The sequence below is a fragment of the Phoxinus phoxinus genome (assembly GCF_949152265.1).
Source record: "Phoxinus phoxinus genome assembly, chromosome: 6".
In the NCBI taxonomy this organism is placed as follows: Eukaryota; Metazoa; Chordata; class Actinopteri; order Cypriniformes; family Leuciscidae; genus Phoxinus; species Phoxinus phoxinus.
The window spans coordinates 30,362,888-30,384,564 of record NC_136881.1 but is presented as its reverse complement, the minus strand read 5'-3'; the positions used below and the strand labels follow the sequence as shown (position 1 = coordinate 30,384,564).

At 36.9% G+C, this 21,677-nt stretch overlaps 1 protein-coding gene across 2 annotated transcripts; it reads right to left on the bottom strand.

The window, feature by feature from the left end:
- Positions 1-1,035: 1,035 nt before the first annotated feature.
- LOC307000839 (uncharacterized protein) lies at positions 1,036-9,726 on the bottom strand. Of its 2 annotated transcripts, none has more exons than XM_079616750.1 (8): positions 9,387-9,726; positions 3,828-4,816; positions 3,354-3,682; positions 2,843-2,983; positions 2,396-2,521; positions 2,229-2,270; positions 1,979-2,113; positions 1,036-1,844 (listed from the first exon to the last, which is right to left on the bottom strand). In XM_079616750.1, the coding sequence occupies exons 1-8, from the start codon at positions 9,443-9,445 to the stop codon at positions 1,632-1,634; spliced, it is 2,034 nt and encodes a 677-aa protein (XP_079472876.1). In that variant the 5' UTR covers positions 9,446-9,726; the 3' UTR covers positions 1,036-1,631. The 2 variants fall into 2 exon arrangements, with proteins under 2 accessions (XP_079472876.1, XP_079472877.1); XM_079616751.1 differs by having other exon boundaries at positions 1,474-1,844; positions 1,979-2,059; positions 9,387-9,685.
- Positions 9,727-21,677: the final 11,951 nt, after the last annotated feature.

Here is a 21,677-nt window from a genome sequence, read left to right as displayed (position 1 = left end):
TTTTCACCTGGGTGTGTATGATGCATAGAAAAAAACCCATCATGCAATCAATAAAATTAAACAAAATAATAATTTTCATTTTTGGGGGTGAACTATTTAAAACTGTGATTTTGGTTTGTCACCTCTGTGATCTTGACCTATTTAACGTTCTCCAACAATTAAGATAATACATGTCCTATAATTATATGTAATTTTGACAATCTGATTATATTCAATTAATTGTTCAAGGTTCCCACAATTTTTTACCTATTCATTTCAAAGGACTTTTCCATGGCCTTTCTAGTTGATTGAGATTACTGGATAATGACTTTTAAAAATAATTGTATGGATATTGCGCTCACAATTTAGTCAATTAAATACTATAAAGATGAAGATAACCAGAATTATTTGATTTGGTTTTAAAATTCCATGACTTCATTTACTTTCCCGGGCCTGTAAATCAGACTTTTAAAATTTTCTGATATTTCCAGGTTTTTCATGACCGTGTATTGTAGTGACTATTAAAGGGGTCATGACATGAGAAACCAAATTTGCCTTGATCTTTTGGTATATAAGAGGTCTTTGTATCATTAAAACGTCCTGCAAGTTTCATAGCTTAAGACGTCCTCCCCATTATAAACGAATCATTTATTTAATCAAGCTCCCAGCTCGTTCTGGATCCATGGTAAGAAGTGACGTCACGGTACGAAGTGACGTGCCAGCGTTTGCATATAGACCGCCTCCAGCACAAGACAACTACGCTTTAAGCACAAGACAACTACGCTTTAAGCGCAAGACAACTACGCTCATTTCGTATCACTGTCGCGCCCGCGCGCCGCGCGGCGCCGCACAAGTGTTCAGTCGACGGAGAGCGAGTGGGTCTGTGTACAGGGAAATTACGATGCCACGCAGATGTGCTGTTCCTGGCTGTGGACAAACAACATCTTTGAATACGCTGCCGAAAGATCCAGTCGTCAGGGAAAAATGGATGCACTTTATTTTTTGCGGATGTCTCAGTCACGGCAGTGTTAGTTTAAGCATTTTTTCTATACATTTGAAGGATGACTGTTTTGAGAACAAATCCCAAAATGATGCTGGCTTTGCCAGAAAACAGTTGCTCAAAGATAAGTCCGTGCCGACTATTCTGGGCTCAACAACGACGACGCAAACTGTAAGTAATATATTTAAAACTTTAAACTACTTTTTAAATACGCCGAATCCGCAAATGTTCTGGCTGGGGGCGTTAATAATTGATGCAGAGGCACTGACGTTAGCCAATCACAACAGTGGGCGTTAACACTGAACTCTTAAAGGGGAAACACCCCCAAAACAGACTGTTTGAATCAGAGGATGAGAAACAGGGTGGGAAAAGGTCATAAATCACTACATTTTAAAAGTTTTTTGTAAAAAAAAATTTAGTAATACTATAATTGCACCTAAGGGAACATAATAATAAAAAAAAAAAAAAAACGTCATGACCCCTTTAAATATTTTGATAAATTGTTTTATTGTAATCTTGTTCTTCTTGTTCTTCATAAATAAACTTTATAAAAGATGAAAGACAAACAATAATATTCTTATGACCTTGTTTCATTGTATTTTATTACAAAGGTAATATCTTTATTTAATAAAGGTAATATACAAAGGCATATTTAAGGGGAAAAACTTTGAGGGTATTTGGCTGAGTTGACCTCAGATGTATCTTTCTGTATATTACATCCTCTGAGGAAAGAGAGATGGTGGTTGTTATAAAGACAAGGGATTTTTTGAGACCACTCAAATACGGATAGAGCAACAGAAGCAGATTCCATTTCTAAAACCATCTGCATACTGTTCTTGTTCCAAAGGCACTGATCAGCATCCGCCTAGAAAACAGAAAATATCATCAATTCACTGATCTTTTAGACTCAAATACAGGTAAAAGAATGACCATGGAAATGGAATCAAACTCTTTAAAGTTTTTTTCCACATCTTTCTTTAGTGTTCTGCGACAGCTTACCTTGTTTCCATTAAACACCAGAGTTCTGAAAACTTTTCCAAAGGGTTTTAGCAGCCGTAGCACTCCTGTTGCAGCACAGGGCTGGTTAGGTACATTACATATAACCAGCAAATGGTCCAAAGGCGTCAACAGCCCCTAAAGGACAGTGGGGACTTGTTGTTAAGAGTCATGGAGGATGGATGGAAGTTTGAAAAAAAAATATTTTTTAATCTTAAATATTTGAAATGTCTCAAGAACAAGTGATACTTACATTTGACATTGCTGGCCCCACAAAAGCATGAAACACTGACACCTATAACGCAAAAGTTAATCAAACCCAAAACCCAATAAGTAAATAAAAAATAAATAAAAAAAGTATTTATGCAAGGAAATATCCACTATAGAAGTATTTCCATCCATTTGAGTGTGTTAACTCACAGGTGAACTAAGGTCAACGTTTTGGGACACCAGCTCTAAACTTTGCTGTCTCATATGAACCGGGATAGCAGAGTAAACCTTTACCATCTCCTGGGCTGAGAATTCAGTTGGAAGCATCAATAAAGCCTGGAAAACACACACAAGCTGATAGTAGGCCTATAGTTGAATGTTGATAATTGTTTTAGAAAGCATTATCCCAACAAAATATGTTCCAAGAATGTTTTGCTAATGTTCCCATTGTTATAAAACTTTATTTTTTGAATGTTCTCTGGACGTTTTAAAAACACATTTTACTTGGTTATGCGAACATTAAGGGAACATTCAATTTAATTATTTTGCATATATTATGGGAACGTTTCTGGAAAAAACGTTCCATGAACGATGTATATACAATTTTTTTTGTGCTAATGTTTTAAACTTACATTTATATTCTAAAATAGCACATACCTTCTTCCATTCTAGACAGGTTTCCATGTCAACCTCCGTTGCCATTAAAACATCATCAGGGTGACTAAATGGAGATGCCATTTTGATTAGTTCACTTTCAGAGTAGTCAGGAGAGATTCCAGACACACGAATTACACCCTTCTGTTGGGAAACACAGAGCGATGAGGGGAAAAAAGTAAACTGCTTTATTAAAAGAGTGTTGTTGAGTTTGTCTATTAAAGCACATATCTGTGCTGTTTCCTTTCCGAAACATTTAAGTGTCCTAACACATTTCACACCACTAGAGGTCCCTGTCTCCAAATGTGTTATCATGGGACGGTGTTAGTGTGAACTGTTTTCAGCCTGCAATGCTAAGACCAAACCGATAATTTAATGGTTTAATGGTGGTATTTCAATAATGATGGTTGTGATTACTTTTAAACACCTTTAATACGACTGGCTATTCTTATCATAATGATATTAATAACAATCACTTGTAATTCACACTTCTGTTACACCTGCGAGAGCTTACAGTATGTGCGGATGTTTTTTCAGTCATCTTAGTTACTGGCATCTGAATGTTCATGGATTTAGTGGTTCCTTCTGATTTTGCAGACTTGACTGGAAAAGACTGTTGCTGACCATTTCTCATGGAATTGAAAGTGGTGGATCTGTGTGCAGAGGACAAGGATCTTTTTGTTGTATGATGTCTTGTTTTATTACAGCCTGTAGAGACAAAACTGGGCCGTATGCTGCATTTTGAAGGAGAGGGACAACAGACTGAACCAGGCCTCCCCCTGGACCTGGTGACATCAGCAGGCCCATGCTGCAGTCTCTTAAGGAAGGAATTGGATCCACTTCCTGGAAGGTATGAGACAGGAGTTTAGTCAAACTTGTTACCATGAAACCTATGATGATACAATTTATATTTTTTCAAGCAGTATATTTCTGGCACAGACGCACGCACGCATCATTGGTGCATCAGTTAGATGTAATAAAAACCCACCTGATGAATCTCTTAATCTTTTCAATGTTCTAGACTGGGTTGAGAAGTACTCATGAATGTCCTCAGATCTGCTGTATCTTTTAGCACTGAGGGATCTATGGGAATGGGAGGATCCCTGCCGTTCACCAATACTCCTTTGATCATGATGTTTCCCATGAGCGTTTGATTCCAGCTGATCAGATGAGTTCCATCTAGCATGGCCATGATAAATGCCCTCTGTTTCTTTGCGTTGTTGGATGTCTTGTATAATGAAGGGAAGTTTCTCTGTTGTTAACTGGTTGTCTGGCACGTGACTGAGTAATTCTAGGTCTTCAAAAGAGAGGCCAAGGCTGGTTAAAGCTTTGATTAGGTTTTCTGTTGGAAAACGTTGCGTTACTTGTCGCTTTGGCTCTACTTCTTCAATTTGTGGTCTATCAGGAGAAATCATTGCTTTGGCTGTCATTGACTGGTACCGAGAACAGTCCACATCTGGTTTGAAGGCAAAATGCTTGCCAAGATGGTTGGTGCTGGATCTAACGAGAGGTTCCTTAGATGTTGGCAGTGGCACTTTTGTGTTTCTAATGATGGGTATTTTCTTCTGATTGATCTCTTTTGCTAGAAGGCCATCACTCTCCTTATTCGTAGTAACTGAATTCATTTCTGTGAATGATGATGAGGGGTAACTTGCCCTGTGAGGTATGGAATTCGTGTTTTTCCTGTGCAATAAATGGGAGAGGGTAAAACCTCCTGGGGGCTGGTACATGTTCAAAAATGAGGATCTTTGAATGCCAACAGGCTGTAAGAGACTTAGAGGAACAAGGGGGTTCCCATAACTGCTATTATTTCCAGCTGCGATGTTACTAATCAGGTTCAAGACCAACTGAGCTTCAAGCTGGGCTAGCCTCAACAGGAAAGCTTGTGTTGTTCCAAATAGCGGTGGCACACCGGTGAAAACACTGCTCATCTGAGACACACACACTGGCCTGGTATTGATTTGAGGAGGATGATTTCTGTGGGGGGGGGGGGGGGGGGGGAATGTAAGAATATACATTTCTAATATTTCTGAATCATTCAACCCATACATTCAGCACAGTCTTTTTTTTTTTTTTTGTCAGGATCTATGACCCATTTATTCAAAAATACATTAAAAATGCAATTTATATAATGCAGGTGAAAAGAAATGTGATATAATGAACACTTCAAAAATGATGGTCTTCCTCTAAACATTCTTAAATCAAGATACCTGTACATTTACTCGAAGCAAAATAACTTAAGATATTAAGTCTTTAAGTCTTAAGTCAAAATTAAGTAACTTCAGGCTAAAAACAAGAAAAATATCTGTCAGTGGGGTAAGAAAAAAAACTAGTTTCCCCTTTAAATTAAGTTTATTGTTCTGACCCCATTGACAGATATTATTTCTTGTTACCCCATTGGCAGAGGTTTTTCTTGTTTCAAGTAAGTCATTTAATTTTAATAAATTTTTTTTTCTGAAAACAAACTTATGTTGTTTTTAAGGATGTATATTGATTTATATGCATCTTTATTTAAGGATGTTTAGATATTTGTACAGGAAAAAGAAAAAAATACTGAGAAAAGAAAGCCTCATTTGTCAATCTTTTATTATTATTTCATACAAAAATAATATATAAAAAAAACTGCTTCACTTCTTATTAATATTTGAAAAACTTGTCATTTGGTGAAACTCCCCAAAACGTAATGATATTTATGCATGAATAATTTATGATATTTGTCAACAAAAAAGTATAGATGTACATGTGTGTGTATTTTTGTTGTTGCTATTTTTACACCACATTTTCACAAAATTTTGTCACAAAATTGAAAAATTTGCTGAAAATGATGTAACACTTTATCAAAACCATATTAAGAACTTGACACCTTTCCCCCTCTTGTTTTATTTCATTTTATCATGGACACTCTTATTTGTTGTTGACTCTTGACTCCTATGCTCATTTTTCAAATGACATTTGTTGATAAGCTTTTCCTTTCATCTAGACCATCAATCCATGACTGCGGCTCAACGTTTAGCTTCCAAGCAAACTGTGAAATAGTTCTCTGGTGTTAAACATGCACAAACAAATACTTTAAAGTGTAATGAATGGGTGACTATTCTCCACAGAGCATGAAAGGACAACTTCATGGAGGCTTTCACTCAGGCATGTGTTCACTTCATTACGTATAATTAATAACACGCCAACGGGGTGTTTTTCAAACACTGTGACAGCATGTCCTCGTAACATGAGTAAGGGATGAAAGACATCTGTCTAGTGTAAAGTACCACACAGCTGCCATAATTTCACAGCCATCATGGCTCCCTGCATGTGTGTGTGCACTATTCTGGACAGGTTTTTGAATAATGTGTCATCCGATAAATAATTATATTTTTAAAAGAGTGGTTGACAAAACCTGGATGACGCATTATTCAAAAATCTGTTCAAGAGAGTGCACACCTGTTCACAGTTCAAACTTAAGGACAACAGATAATACAGGGCAAGGCTATTATCTGCTAAAGTGACATTAAAAAATAAATAGGCCTTTATCAATAATAAATAGATATAAAATCTATATCTTTAGGCTATATAAAAGCGTTGATTTCCTGTGAGAAATTACATTGTTAGATCTCAAAAATGCTTTCATGTTTACCCATGTGAAAAAATAAGTGATAATTGTATTGAATGTGCACTTGTAGTGTAGGCCTACTTCAAATAACTTAAAATAAACTTCATAGAGTAGGCAATGTTTACATAAACACTTTTTGTTATAGGCTACTAGTTGAAACTCTATCTATTAACATCCTGATCAATCAGACTACATTAATCCGGATACATTTCAAAAACTCAGTTTTTGCTGCAGACGGAAAAATAAATGAAGTTCCTGAAAGTAAGTTAGGGAGGAGTGAGCCAGAGCCAATCGAATCTTTCAATCAACAGCCTGAGTATAAGCAGCCGCTTACCTCTCTCTAGCATCAGCTGTTCCAGTATCCCTCCACCTCCCCAAACTCCACCTTCATCTTAGGTACCTTGCCCTTCAATTATCATATCCTACATTTAACCACTGGGGGGTATATCAGAGCTCGAGTTGAAGCTGCTTCATCGAGCCCCTCTTCAGTGGACAGCAAGCCAAATAAGTTTAACCTAATATCTTAAAGATTTCATGGGCAAACAAACTTGTTAAATAATAAAGTTATAAAGCAGGATAATTTTATTTAGCAAAATATCTCACCATTCACTGATCAGCTCACACTGACTCACCATATGTTTGGTCTAAAGTCATATACAGCAAATGTGAGTAAACTTTCTGTCATCTTTGCAGGACTGTGATGTGAAGAGTGTGCAAAGTAACATTTTTTGCAACAGTGTGAAAATGAATAGCACATAACAGGCACAATACTGGTAGCCTATAAACATGAATATTTATTGGTATAATGACCAACCTTACGTCATCGTATTTAAATACCTCCATTTTGACAGTCCTAACGTGAAAACGACATTTTCAAATTTATCCACTTTGAAGAGCGTTTTCATTAAAAAAAACGCCGTCTCAGTGTGGACGGACAAAACAGAGAGAAAAATTAAAACGTATTAGTGTGGACATGGCCTTTGTGTTGAAATATTGGCTATGATCTGTTTGTCCTTGGTAGCCTACTGTTGTTGAAACTGTAAGAAGACTCCGGAACATCAATAGTGTGTCTGAGGTTAGATTACAAAGATATGCTAGCATAGAGGCATTTATTATGCTTTCTGTTATTGGAAAAGTTCTTATAAGCTGAACGGCATCATATAATTTAATAGAAGATCGTAATGTTCCTGAGTGCGCTCTCTGATCCTCCTGGCCTATAACTGAAATACCAAGTGTAACGAGAATCAACAACCACTAGCTTGCTTTCCTAATGAAATCATTTGAGCCTTCTCACCCTGTCTCTCTCTTTCATCGGTCACACATCTATTTAGGTAAATCTTATTTTTAGATGCTCATCTGATGCAGGATCACTCCCAGAAGTATGTTCAGATTCACATATTCAGCAGATTCAATCATTCAACAACTTTCACTAGGACTAACAGCAAGAGATGTAATGAAAATGTAATTGATATGATCATAATTGCACTTTTACAAAAAAAAATGTTTTTACTGCATGTAATGACATAAAGACATGTTGCTCTGAAGATGGTGCTAAGTTAATAAGCTAATCTGATTTACAACTCCTGGATAGATTTTCATCATGCTGTCTTCATTCCTGGAAGGTGGGTACATGGGAACAGCCCATGCAGGTTAGTCAAGTTAACCCAAAACTAAGCATAAATGTGATGGTAGAACAACTTAACACAATACATCTGCTCTGTATTACTAGGATATGGGGTCTTAGCATATTCTGAAACTAGACCAGAAGTATCTATGTTGTTAACTCATAGATATGTTAATGACCCAGCACCTTGAAAAGGCCAAACGTACTGAATTACAGACGCCTCGCCTGAAAAATGCAGGTCTCTGTTACATCTATATGCAACAACTATGGAGGTGGAGGGAATCCTGTCACTCTGGTACATGACGTCCTCAAAGAGGTTACCCAGATCAGTATAACCTCTGAGGTCTGTGCTTGAATATTTGAGCTATGTACCCCATGAGGAACGGTATTGGACAAGGTCAGAAAGAGGAATCCTGCTTCACCCACACATTTCAACACGTCCGCCACTATGCTAATGGTCTAAAATGTTTTGTTAAAAAATGCACTCAAATGACCTAAAACATCATTTTATATACTATATATACTATATATAGGCTTTATATAATAGTTTATATTGTGTGGAATTAACCTGAATTGCAAATATCATATTCTCCAGTTGAATATAAAGTATGTGGTAAACTAAGAAGTATTTTTTTTGCAATGTGGGAATGAAACTAAAGACTTTACAGCCTGTTGTTAGCCCGTGGACAACAAGAGACAGTAACATGCATGCGACTTTGACTTGAGGACAAATTCAAGACCTTGACACACTTGTCCTGTTTAAGTTCACAATGGATGTTAAAAACGGAATGCAGCAGGTGACAAATCTGTTCTCTGGGCACCAAAACAGATCACGTCATACATTTCTGTGCTTGTGATGAGTGACTTTTGACTGATGGCTTCTTATCCTATTAATGTGTTGTAGGTGAAAAACTTTTTAGGACTTATTTTCAATTGAAAGTAAAAAAACAAAAAACAAAAAAATTAAACAAACAAACAAAACCAAACTATTATAATGCATAATAATGCCATTTTTTTTTCAGGTAAATATATCTTGCTATCTGACTGCGACTGTTCTAACTAGTTATACATTTGCATAAGGAAAGGTTGTGTATCAATGGATGTATTAACCTCAAAGTAATATATATTTATATATAATTGAGGGACAGTTTAAAATAAAATAAAAAGTTTTATTGTAAGATAGAGTTGTAATTTTGAGGGGGAAAAAATCTAAATCACAAGAAAAAGAGTAAATTCTTAAGATATAAAGTCACAATTTCGAGAAATAAAATTGTAATTATATGATACAAAAGGGAGATATAAAGTTATCCCATACTCACATGTTGGCTTTAGCCATAGTTGAGCTGGAGGTTGTTTTCCTTTGGATTGAATTCTTCATTATTGGGTCAATCTTCAGTCTTCAGATATTTGTAACTGTTCCTCTTGATTATGTATCATAGCACATGAACACTAAAAACTACAAAGTACATGCAGATTATTGACTCCCTGAGCTAAATGTCTTTTGTCGCCCTCTGTAAATCTTATTCCACTCTTCACATGGCCAGACACACACTGTAACACATTATTTCTTCTCAGTATATGTTTTCATCCCCCTGACCCTGCTCACCCTCCCAACACCACCCCCTAGCATTTCCTTCTCACCTCTGCAGTCACACGGTCTCTCTTACACACTTTATTATATGATATATATTAAAGGGCACCTATTATGACATTTAAAATGTTCCTAATGTTGTTTAGGGAGTCCCCAACAACAGTTTTACGTGCATGCAATGTCAAAAAACACTTTTGTTTTCGTATAATATGCATTTATTTTTACCTGATTTGCTCACCGACTCCCAAATGATTCGTTCAACGACTCATTTTTCCAAACCCCTCCTTTGCGCGACGCTAATCTGCGATTGGTCAGATGACCCAGCAGTGTTTACAGAGATAATACTTATTGTTTAACACGGAGTACAATGATGCTTTTATCAATTAAATCGTGTCATAATAATGATTATAGTCCACTGCTTTGTAGTTTGTAGTAAAAAACTAAAAATAAGATAAAGAATTTAATGTTATGTTAGCGAGCATAGCCCAGAGTTCATATTGTAAAAGCACAATCAGTCTTTGTTTGCGTTAGCCCGATGCATAAACATAACGTTTTTACAAAAAAAAAAATGCAGTTACGTTACTACGAGGTATTATTCTATTCTTTAAGACAACTCCGAAAACAACGACAAACACTTCACATATCTCAATACAATTGCCATTGAAGACCTAGAAGCTAAACGGTGCTTACACAACAAACAAAATAATAATTAAGCATGCTACATAAAACATAAAAGCAACAATTATTAATAACACTTACAGGTTGTGATACAGAGGAGGAAGCTGATGCAAATACACTTAGAAATGAACCTTCCTTCAATATCAGCCGGCTCGCGAATCCAAGTTTGATTGCATTTAAAAAGCAATCGTCTTGAAAATGGCGCGAACAAAGCACAAGGCTCGGACTATACTTCTGTGGTATAGTTATATGAATTGTAGCCACTTAGTCTTCAAATGCTCCTCCTTGGGCAGATGAAAAAAGTTGGCTTTTGAGTCGCACTTCAGAACACAGCGTCTCGTCGCCATGATATTTTCCCTGGCCTTGGAGCGCAATAAGTGGGCGTATCGTATTCAAATAACTTGACAAGTTGACGTCATCTAGTCAGAGAAAAAGCTTCGGTCTTCTAACGATTCATAAAAATGACTTTATATACGGTGCACTTTCATATTTCAAACTTTGCAGGATGTTTTTGTTCACTTAGATCTATGTTACACACTACATGAAAGGTAAATTTAAAAATTCCATAATTCCTCAAAAGCAAGTATTCATGTCAATGAAAGTGTCAGTGTCATCAAGATGAAAAGTCTTGACACCATTGCTTATGAACAAGATAGTCAAATGGCTTTGTCATGTTTTCATTATGACAGTTTACTCTGTAAATGTTTTCCAATGCAAAAAAGTCAGATATTGGTGACACTGCCTGAAAATGCTCAAGACGGCATTATATACTATTTGCACAGCCATTTGAAAAATACAGTAAAGTTACACATTACTGTATTTAGTGAGGTAACTACAAGACACTGAATGTTTCACATTTTTACTGCATATACTCTTTGCAATTCTAATTTGTTCACAGCATTGTGCAAAAGAAAAAATACACCCTTATTTACAACAAACATAAACTCCCTTTGGGTAGAGCTGAGCACAACTGTAAACAATATTGCAGTACATATTGGAACTGAACATACAACATACATAGTACTGTAATCATTCATGCACATCCAGACGTTCCTCTCTGTCTGGCCACATAATTTCATCTGCATCACAGCAAATATTATCTCTTGCAATGCAATCCAAAACAACAACATGCTTGCTCAGATGGTCTCCGGTTAGACACCTCTCATTCTCAGTGATTATGTCCCTGTAAAGAGTGTCTAACAAAGTCAGCAGATGTGTGTTGTATGGAGCAAGACTGGGGATATGCCATTTATACACACTGTTATGTTGGTAAAAAAAATGAAGACTCGTTTCAACTTTCAATGTATCAACTCACTCGTTTATTTTCCGGAACCCACACGTCCAAAACGCCCACCTACGGTGGCCTCACAGTGTCAGAATGTGCAACGTAAAACAGGCATCCTGAATAGCAGAACTAGAACTGTATATATATATATATATATATGTATTACATGAACATAACACACACCTGTTCTCCCGACGAAATGTTTGAATAATTGAATTTACAGTAACAGTGGTTCTCCCAACATTTGGCTGCACCCTTCGACCAGCCTCAGCCGTTGTGAGGCCGTGATTGACAACATGATCCACAATTGTAGCCCTGATTTCATCAGGGATCCGCCTATGTACTTGGCCTCTTCTTCCCCTTCCTCTTCCCCTTCCCCGTCCTGCACCCTCACCCTCACCCGCACCCACACCCACACCCCTCTTCAACGAGGCTGGCCTTCCATTTCTGACACAGTATTGTAGAAATGGTACACACTATGTCCTGCTTGGTTCATATATTGTAAAGTGGGGGTTTATGGGATTCAGCTCTGACAGTGATTGTAGAGAAGTGGCTTATCATTGGTTGCAACTAATGCTTCACACACCCCTTCGCATCAGTGAAAGTTGAGATTCACCTAAGATAAATTGTTCAATTTAGGATACATTTTCAAAAATGATTTAAAAAAAAAATGTAAAATTTGCTTGACAGATTTTGACAACTAGTTCAACATTTTTGTATGTAATGACTCAAGCAATGAAAGGAGGACTATTAGTTTTATATGGAATGACTATTCAGCATTCACAAGTATAGTTAATTTTGACTGACATGACATAAGCAAATGATAATGTTAGAAAACAGCAGAGAGTTGTATGAAAGCAATTGATGCATGTCCAAAAGCATTTGCAATTTGTTTCGAAGGAATGAGAAACTGCTACTATGATGTGCACAAATGACTAAATGTTGTGGAGGTTGAACTAACTGTTGTGCAAATGTAAATAGTGATGTGAGAAATGCACCAAAGCGACTGAGAAAAACTATAACAAAAGGAAACGTGTAAACAGGTGCGGGGATAAGACAACAGCTTTCAAAAGAAAAGTAAAATTGTAAAAACAAAAACAACAACAAAAAAACACATACATGACATACATGAAAATAATAAAAAGCTTTACTAGCCTATAGCCTTGGAGTGTTTTAATGTAAGAAAAAAGTCAATAGTTTTAAATTATGGCCCCTTTTACAGTAATATATATACAGCTTTCTTCTAAAATGGTCCAGCCATGTATTATATGTCTACAATAACAAGGCCAGAATACAGGTGTTTTTGTAAATGCACATCATGTTTTCTATTCAAATGTTGCATCGATATTTGTTTGGACCTTCCCATAAATAAGCTGTTGAAAAACAACATTATCCTTAAGAACACATTAATGACATGAGGTAAAATAAACAGGTACAATTCAATACAAAAAACAGCATGAGTGGACATTTTTCTTGAAGAGGCCATCAACTATAACAGGTATTTAATCAGATCATGCATAACACAAGACAATATTAGTCCATTAGGCTACTTTACTTATGTCCTTTTCTTTTTCTTTTTCTTTTCCTTCCCTTTCTTTTCCTTTCCTTTCCTTTCCTAATTAATTAATTACTGTAAGTATAACCTGAAAAAATAGTAAAACCTGACATTTTTTACTTTGAGGGGACTTTAATGGGGGATAAATCATTCATAAATGATGTATATGTAAAAATGCAAAATGTTTTCTGCGATGAGTAGGTTTAGGGTTAGGGGATTTAGGCCTTAAACCCAAAAATTAGCATATGGAGCATCCTAAAAGAGACTGTTGAAACAATAACTATATACACGGACAAACATACGAATATGCAAAACTAAATAGGAGTAGACACACATACATTTATAGTTCCTTAGATGGTGGATGAGGTGCTTTTGTAGCTTACACGGTGTGAAACAGAGGCACGTTTAGTATCTTGTCGCTGTTGGGTTGAAGAACAATTCTTCAGTATTTTGTACGCTGTAACATCAATCCAGGTATGACATCTTTTACCCATCCTTTTAATTCACATACTTCAGATTTAAGGATTAAACAAATAGTGGCAAACCTGACCATCAATGTTTGTATCAAGTCGGACTATTACTGTAAATAAAACACTTTTATAATTTGAACTCCAGGCATAAAACACAAGAAATTAAATTGCATGCTGTAATGAAAATAATATTTGATCAATGTACCCATTTCTGTTTCCCCCAGCTCTGTACAACCATGTGCAATTCATCCATCAACATCAACCATAAAGATTCCATATTTGATGAGTCAGTGGACTGGTTCTGCATGTGTGAAGGACATTTTGGCCCCTATGCCACTTTTTTTACTTCAATACTGTGCTTCACTGTGGGATCGCCGATCCATTGCTGGTCCCTCTGGGTGTTTCTCCGTGGGAACATTAAACCCAACTTGGTGTTTCCACTGAACATCACTATATTGGAGCTGTTTTTTTGCATTCAATGCATTATAGACATTATTGTCATCAGGTATCCTTCTCTGCATGGTGACCGGTTCGCCAACTTTCTTATTGGTGTCAGTTGGACTTTCAGACCTCTTCTCCAGATCTGCATGTGTATTGAACAATATTTGGCAGTTATTCATCCAATAACATTCCTGAGATATAAGGGCATGCAGTGCAGGATTACACTAGTTGCAGCAGCTTGGCTGATTTCTTTTGGCAACAGCTTGAGGATCATTTTCAGTGGTACAAACTATTTTAAAGATCATGCATTCTTTTTAATTTTTTGCATTGCAGTGATGATAACCTCATTTTGCTGTGCTTCTGTCCTTTACGCTCTGAAGCGTCCAGGACCAGGAGATCGAAACAATGTAGAGATGACAGAGAAAGACAGACACAATAAAACGGACAGAGGTAAAACTGTTGAGAACCAGCAGAAAAAAAAAGCCTTTAGAATCATCTCTCATATTTTAGTGTCTATCCTGATTTGTTATTTGCCTCTGGTAGCAACTTATTTTATGAATATAGCTAAAATCAATAAGTATTTATATTTATGTGAAATTGTTCCACTGACTCTGTCCATAACTATAACTACTGTGTTTTTTTCACCACTAGTCAGGATGTATAGTGAAGGCCATCTGAAGCACATAATGTGCTTTTCAAAGAAATAAAAGGAAAATAAGAAATTGAAGAAGTGATGTGACATGATCAGAATTGTAGCCTATTTAAACACTGTAAAAATGTAACGTTTTTTTTTAGCGCTAGTCAATATAAAATTGAATCATTTTGTATGTACAAGATCTGAATAGATAGATAGATAGATAGATAGATAGATAGATTGATTGATTGATAGAGCACATTTTAAACACTTTGTAATTCATTCATGTAATTAAAACTATAAGAGTTGTTGAAAATGGAAATAAATTGATTTTTAAATGCAAACAGTCTGGAAACATTTTGATGTCTGCTTTATCCTGCTTGCATCAAGTATGGATAGCACAAACATAACTGTGAACAAAGCAGATACGATTACTTAGTGGGAAAATACATATTTGTATGAAGTGGAAGCAGCTATAAACGTATGAAAGTGAATGTGCTATATTCAAAACTTGTTAAAGTTTCAGATCAGATCAATACAGTATAAAGAATTTATATCATTGGAATGGGTATTTTACTTTTTTCGGGTTGAATGGTGGTTGTCTCGCACCCCCCTATCTCGTGGCTGTGAGCGGAAAAAAACACCCTTGCAACTTTGGGCCGGCAGGCCGCAGGCTACAGCATCAGGAAGTATCACGTGTGATACCAGGTTTCACGATGTAACGAATTGCTTTATGACAAAAAAATCTGCTAAAATTATGTCATTATTGCGCTCCCTCACGCTGTTCGAACCCGAATGAAGAAGACGTTTTAAAGAATGTCCCGTCTGCTTTGATGTCGTACTAGCCTCTGGTATCTTAGAGTCGCCAACGAGTTTTCTGACAGTGTTGTCAAATATCTATTCCGAAGCTGTAGGGGGAGCTCTATAGAGATACCTGCGAGCAAAAAGCGAGAATACAGCGAAGAAATTCCCGAAACTGCATAGCTGCTTTAATATAGTCAACTCACAAGTGTGTAAACCTTGAGTGTATTTGACAGTTTAAGCCCAATAAGACGTGAAAGGTAACTTTTCAGTACTCACACGCTGCAGGCTTTTAGTACGCTTGCTTCTGTTGTACGCGTTCCGCTGCGTTAACATGTGATGTGAATGTATGTTGTGTTGTATAATACCCTATTACACATTTTTATAGAGTTTACTCTATACTCTTTACGTTTATTTTGAGTTTATTGTCAGTATGGGGTCAGTGTTCATGTTCAAGTTATTACTATAAAAAAGGCCATTTATGGCCCAAGCCAAACCCTGTTTTGGTCATGTTGTTGTCACGCAGCCGAAGTTGCAACTGATCCAAATAATGTGGCCATTATATGGATGAGAGCGGCCCTGACCTCTTATATACTGTCTATGGCCCTGACCTGGTGGTAGGTTTGGGAATGGTAAGCAATTTTCCGGTTCCGCCAAACTAGTCCTAGTTCCCATTCAATAAAAATGATTAAAACAACTAATAAAAAATAGTAGTAAGGGGAAAATGTACAATACTTTTAGTGTTTATTTCTTATACATGTCAAATGAGTTTAAAAAGACAGGTAATGTCAACAAATTTAACATATTATTTAGCAATTTTTGCCAAAATAATGAATTTTTCTGAAGGAAAAGAAACATTTCTGCATTCTCTAGGATAATTTGGGACCTCTCCTCTAGCTTATTGTAACTCCACTCCAGTGGAGAATACCCTCTCAGAAGGGGTAGAATATGCTTGAACACATAAGATCCAGACAGGTGAAACATAATATTTTTTTAATTGGTTTGAATGATTGATTCATAAAGACTTAACCTGTTTAATTAATGGATGAATCAGCGCTCTAATAAACAGAACTGCATACGTCTTGCGGATGAATATTGTAGCCGAAGCTTCTCTCTGTTCTCGGAACTTCTCTCTGTTTATGTCTATACGCGGGCGAGTCACGCAGGCACTGGGCTACTCCGCAGCGGTGCCGAACCAACCGGTGTAAAGTAGACAGAGTCTAAAAACTTTATTACAGGCTTAGTGCTTACCGTAGTGATTCAGGATAAGACAAAACACGGTTTGCTTTAGCTAAATGAATAAATGTAAATGTCAATGTACTAGATGGTGTGGTAGAAAAGGTCCCTGCAGCCCACAGTGAGTCAGGCTTTTACAGCCGCTAATTTCTCTTCCCTAACAAGGATGGCGGCCTCAGGCCCATCCTCAACTTGAGATTTCTGAACCACACTCTGACGGCCGTTCAGAATGCTAACTTTGAAACAAATCTTCTCGCAGATCTGCCCAGGGGATGGTTTTTTATCCTTGGATCTGCAGGACGTATACTCTCATATCCATGTAGCTCCTCATCATAGACCATTCTTGAAATTCATGTTCGAGGAGGTGGCTTACCAATATACAGTAGCCTACTTCCATTCGGACGGTCTCTAGCCCCACACATTTTTACAAAATGCGTGGATGCAGCTCTCTCCCCCTGAGGCAAAAGAGGGTTCTTGTCCTGAATTACCTCAAAGATTGGTTACTTTTAGCCCAATCGAAAGAGGAACTGTGTGTGCACAGTCTGGGTCTGGGGTTCAGAATCAACTTCCAAAATGCGGGCCTGGATTTTGCCGGATCGCTCCCTTAAAATTCAGCAGTTAGCGGCGGCATTGAACTTGGCGCGAGGGCCCCCTGGAAATCGCCTCATCTGTATCAGATGGGCGTAGAGCTGGGCTCAGTTTCCAGAAGGAAAGTCAGTCGTGACAGACGCCTCCAAGACAGGTTGGGGCGCACTGTTTGACTGTAAGCAAGCCTTTGGCTCTTGGGCAGAGCCAATATCAAGCTGGCACATCAACTGCCTGGAAATGATGGCAGTGCTCCTGGTCATCAGATAATTTCAGCAGTAGCTCAGGGGGCACCATGTCCTAGTCCAGTCGGACAACATGACAGTGGCCTGCAGGTCCTGTCTACTGAACAGACTGGCACTCCTCCTCCTCCTGTGGGCACAGGACAATCTCTGCTCAGTATGAGCTATAAATGTGCTGGGCTCCATGAACATGGAAGCAGATATTCTGGAACTAACTGCCTCCAGTGGAATGGAGGCTCCACCCCAGACGGTTCATATGATATGGTGCATTTTCTGCTGAAGTGGATCTCTTTGAATCGAAAGATAACACCCACTGCCCGATATTCTATTTGAAGGAAATGGATGCATTAGCCCACAGGTGGCTTCCTCTACGCCTTTATGCCTTCCCTCCGGTGTCACTGCTCCCTCAGTCATACTTGTTGCACCAATCTGGCAGAGTCAGCCGTGGTTCCCAGGAATGGTCCAGCTGCTGTCTGCAGCAGCATGGTTAATCCCGCTGAGAAGAGATCTACTTTCTCAAGCGGAGGGATCTGGCATCCCCAACTCGAATTGTGGAGCATCCACCTATGGTCTGTCCTTCGTGCCCTAGACCATTTTCAATGATCACACCTGTTCATCATTTAGTTCATTATTCTTGTGTATTTAAATTCCTGTTTGTTTTCAGTTCATTGTCTGGTATTGTGGTGTATTGTGTAACACTGTCACTTTACCTGTTCATCGTCTGTGGATTACTTGAGTTTGTTTTATATAATAAAAAATAAAAAAATTGGAACCTTTCGAATCTTTATCATCATCATCATCTGAACTAAAGTGTTACAAATCACATGAGCTAAACAAGAAGAACAAATATATGCAAATAAAAAAAATGGGAGTGACCACACATATGTTCATAGTTTCCTAGGAACATACCAAGCAAACAAAGTGGATAATGCATGTTTGGTAGCTCGTAGATTCTGATAAAATAAAACAATTCTTCAGTATATTTTTTTCTTTCTGTACCATCACCTCAGGTATGGCATTTCTTTAATTTTTAATTAATATAGTCTATATTTAATATTAACTTCACAAATAGTCCCTTACAAGACTTGATCTGGAAATCAGTACTGTCCTGTCTTACTACTATATGAAGTACTGTTTTAAAACTCTTGTGCACACTCATCCATTTTTTATTTCCAAAGGCTCTGTTCAACCATGTGCAATTCATCCTTAACGATCTGGAATGCAACTATATTTGACTGGTTCTGCATTTGTGAGGGACATTTTGGCACTTATTTCACTCTTTTTACTTCAATACTGTGCTTCATTGTGGGAACACCGGTCCATTGCTGGTTCTTCTGGGTACATCTCTGTGGGGACATCAAACCCAACTTGGTGTTTCCACTTAACATCACTATACTGGAGCTTTTTTATTGTATTCAATGCATTGTAGAAATCATTGTTGTCAATTATCCCTCTATGTTGGGTCAAGGCATACTTCACTTTCTTATTGGTCTTGGCTGGACTTTTCGACCCCTCATCCAGACCTTTGTGTGTATTGAACAATATTTGGCAGTGATTCATCCATTAACATTCATGAGATATAAGGGTATCCAGTACAGGATTGCATTGGTAGCAACAGCTTGGCTAATGGCAATGGGCAACAGTTTGAGGCTTGTTTCCATTGGGATATACTACTTTGAAGATCACATATTCTTTGTGGGCTTTTGCATTGCAGTGATGATAACCTCATTTTGCTGTGCTTCTGTCCTTCATGCCCTGAAGCGTCCAGGACCAGGAGATCGAAACAATGTAGAGATGACAGAGAAAGATAGACACAGTCAAACTGACAGAGGCAGAGCTGTTGAGAACCAGCAGAAAAGGAAGGCCTTCAGAATCATCTCTCATATTTTAGTGTCTATCCTGATTTGTTATTTACCTCTGGTAGCAACTTATTTTATACGTTTAGCTAAAGTCAGAAACCCTTCTTATATATGTGAAGCTGTTCCACTGATTCTATCAATCACCACAATTACTCTGTTAATTTCACCGCTAGTCAGAATGTACAGTGAAGGCCATCTGAAACATATACTGTGCTTTTCAAATGTTTTGCAATAAAATAAAATAAAAGGATTATTGCATTTTAAATACGAACAAAAGATGTGATATTAGTACTTGAGGTAAATAAAATATGTGACTGTTTTGTTCAAATATAAATGTATAATATTTATTACATGCTGTTGTCACTGTAATAGTATTTTTTATTGTTATAATTATATAGGCCTATAAAAAATTATATTAGTATTATAATGAAAATATATTCCTAATTTGCACAATACAAATGTAATATTTGTTTCAACTCTTAAATAGTCAAAACACTGGATTACTTTAAGTTTATTATTCGAAAACCTATACTTGATTAAAAATCCAAAACTTGTCACGACAATTGGAGTTAGAGAATAGGAATAAGTTAAAATATCTTAATAGGGCCATCAAGTTTAACAGGTGAGTTAATATTGTTTGCCGCCCGGTCGTAATCATCTCATGAAGTCTGTGTTTCTACTTTTTTTTTCTTCAGATTTGTTTGATGTTCAATCAGTATCTGGTTCTGGGTTTCATTATATATCCCTTTTGTTTCACTGGCTTAGGTTCACTGAATTCTTGCCATGTATGCAATTTAAAAATCTGTTTAACTTCAAGTTTAACGTCACCTTAAAAGAAAGTGTAACCAAAAATTACTATTATATTTGAAATTACGGCCCATTTTATTACTGCAGCTCTTTTCTAAAATGGTCCAACTATGAAGGCATTTATGAAATGTTAAGTTAAAAAAGTAATAAAAAAAAGTATGTCTACAATAAGGCCAGAATACAGGTGTTTTTGTAAATGCACATCATGATTTTCTATTCAAATGTTGCACCAATATTTGTTTGGACCTTCCCATTACTAAGCTGTTGAAAAACAACATTATGTTTAAGAACACATTAATAACATGAGCTAAAACAACAGGGACAATTCAATGCAAAAGAACAGCATGCTCTAGTGAGAAAATAATAATAAAATATGCTAAGTATACTTGCAGCCAGACTAATTATCAGTATACTTCACGTGTGTTAATGATTAGTTAACTTGAAGTGTGCTATTTTTAAACAATTAATTTTGTACTAAGTATATTTTAGTTGTAATTAAATTGTAGTAAAGCATAACTTTAAGTGTATTTAGTGTACTTTTGTGTACTAAATTGGACCAACTTCAAGTAGTATAGCTACACTATGTAATTTTTTAAGTTGATTCTTAGCAAAAAACACTTTGTTCTTTCAAAATTATATGTGCTCATTAATGTATAATTACTTCTAACTAATCAAGTATTCTCGTAAGAGTAGAATCTGCCATTTATAATACATACGGGTGAGCTGCTCGAATGGAAGAAGCCATGTTGCGCCTCCATCCTTAAAAATACATTAGCCAAAGAGGGACCATAATATAAGCAATATACCATCAATATACACCAGCAATATACACCAATATACCATACATTGCTTGTATGCTTGTAAAGTTGCATTGTTAAAGAACAAATTGTTTTTTGCTAAGAATCAACTTAAAAAATTACAGTGTAGCTTTAAGCGTCAAGCACCAAAGATGCGTATGCACCTATTGTAATCGTTGGCGTTCTAATAATTTTCTAGAGGCCTCCTTGGCCTTTGCTCCAATTTTTACTGAAATTGAACCAGATCGTCTTGAAAAAATGCAGACAAACCGCTATGGAATTCAAGTTGATTTGTCAAACTGTTCTCGAATAACGTGCGAACGAATTTGATGAAGAGCACACCAAAATAGACTTGAGGCTATATCTCATGCAACGCTTTAGCGTATTCTGACCAAACTTGGTGTATATATGACAATCATGACCTGTGGCCATCTGCACAGTTTCGGCACAGTGCCACCTAGTGGTCAGGATATTTTTTTTGATGTTTACATTTTTTAGATTTTTAGATTTTTGCTTCTGAACTGTTTGGCCAAAAATCAATAAAACTTGTCTCTTTTGATTCTGTGCATCATACCGAGTCGAACGATACTCAATTTTTCCCATTTGCCATTTGGGCATTAGACAAATGT

What these genes read in the sequence shown, in the direction of transcription:
- LOC307000839 (XM_079616750.1), bottom strand. Translation starts at nt 9,445, where the DNA reads ATGAAGAATTCAATCCAAAGGAAAACAACCTCCAGCTCAACTATGGCT. An exon ending in ACGTTGACCTTAGTTCACCT is followed by an intron (nt 2,271 to 2,395) that starts GTGAGTTAACAC and finishes TTTGCGTTATAG; the next exon opens with GTGTCAGTGTTTCATGCTTT. An exon ending in TGGTGTTTAATGGAAACAAG is followed by an intron (nt 1,845 to 1,978) that starts GTAAGCTGTCGC and finishes TCTGTTTTCTAG; the next exon opens with GCGGATGCTGATCAGTGCCT.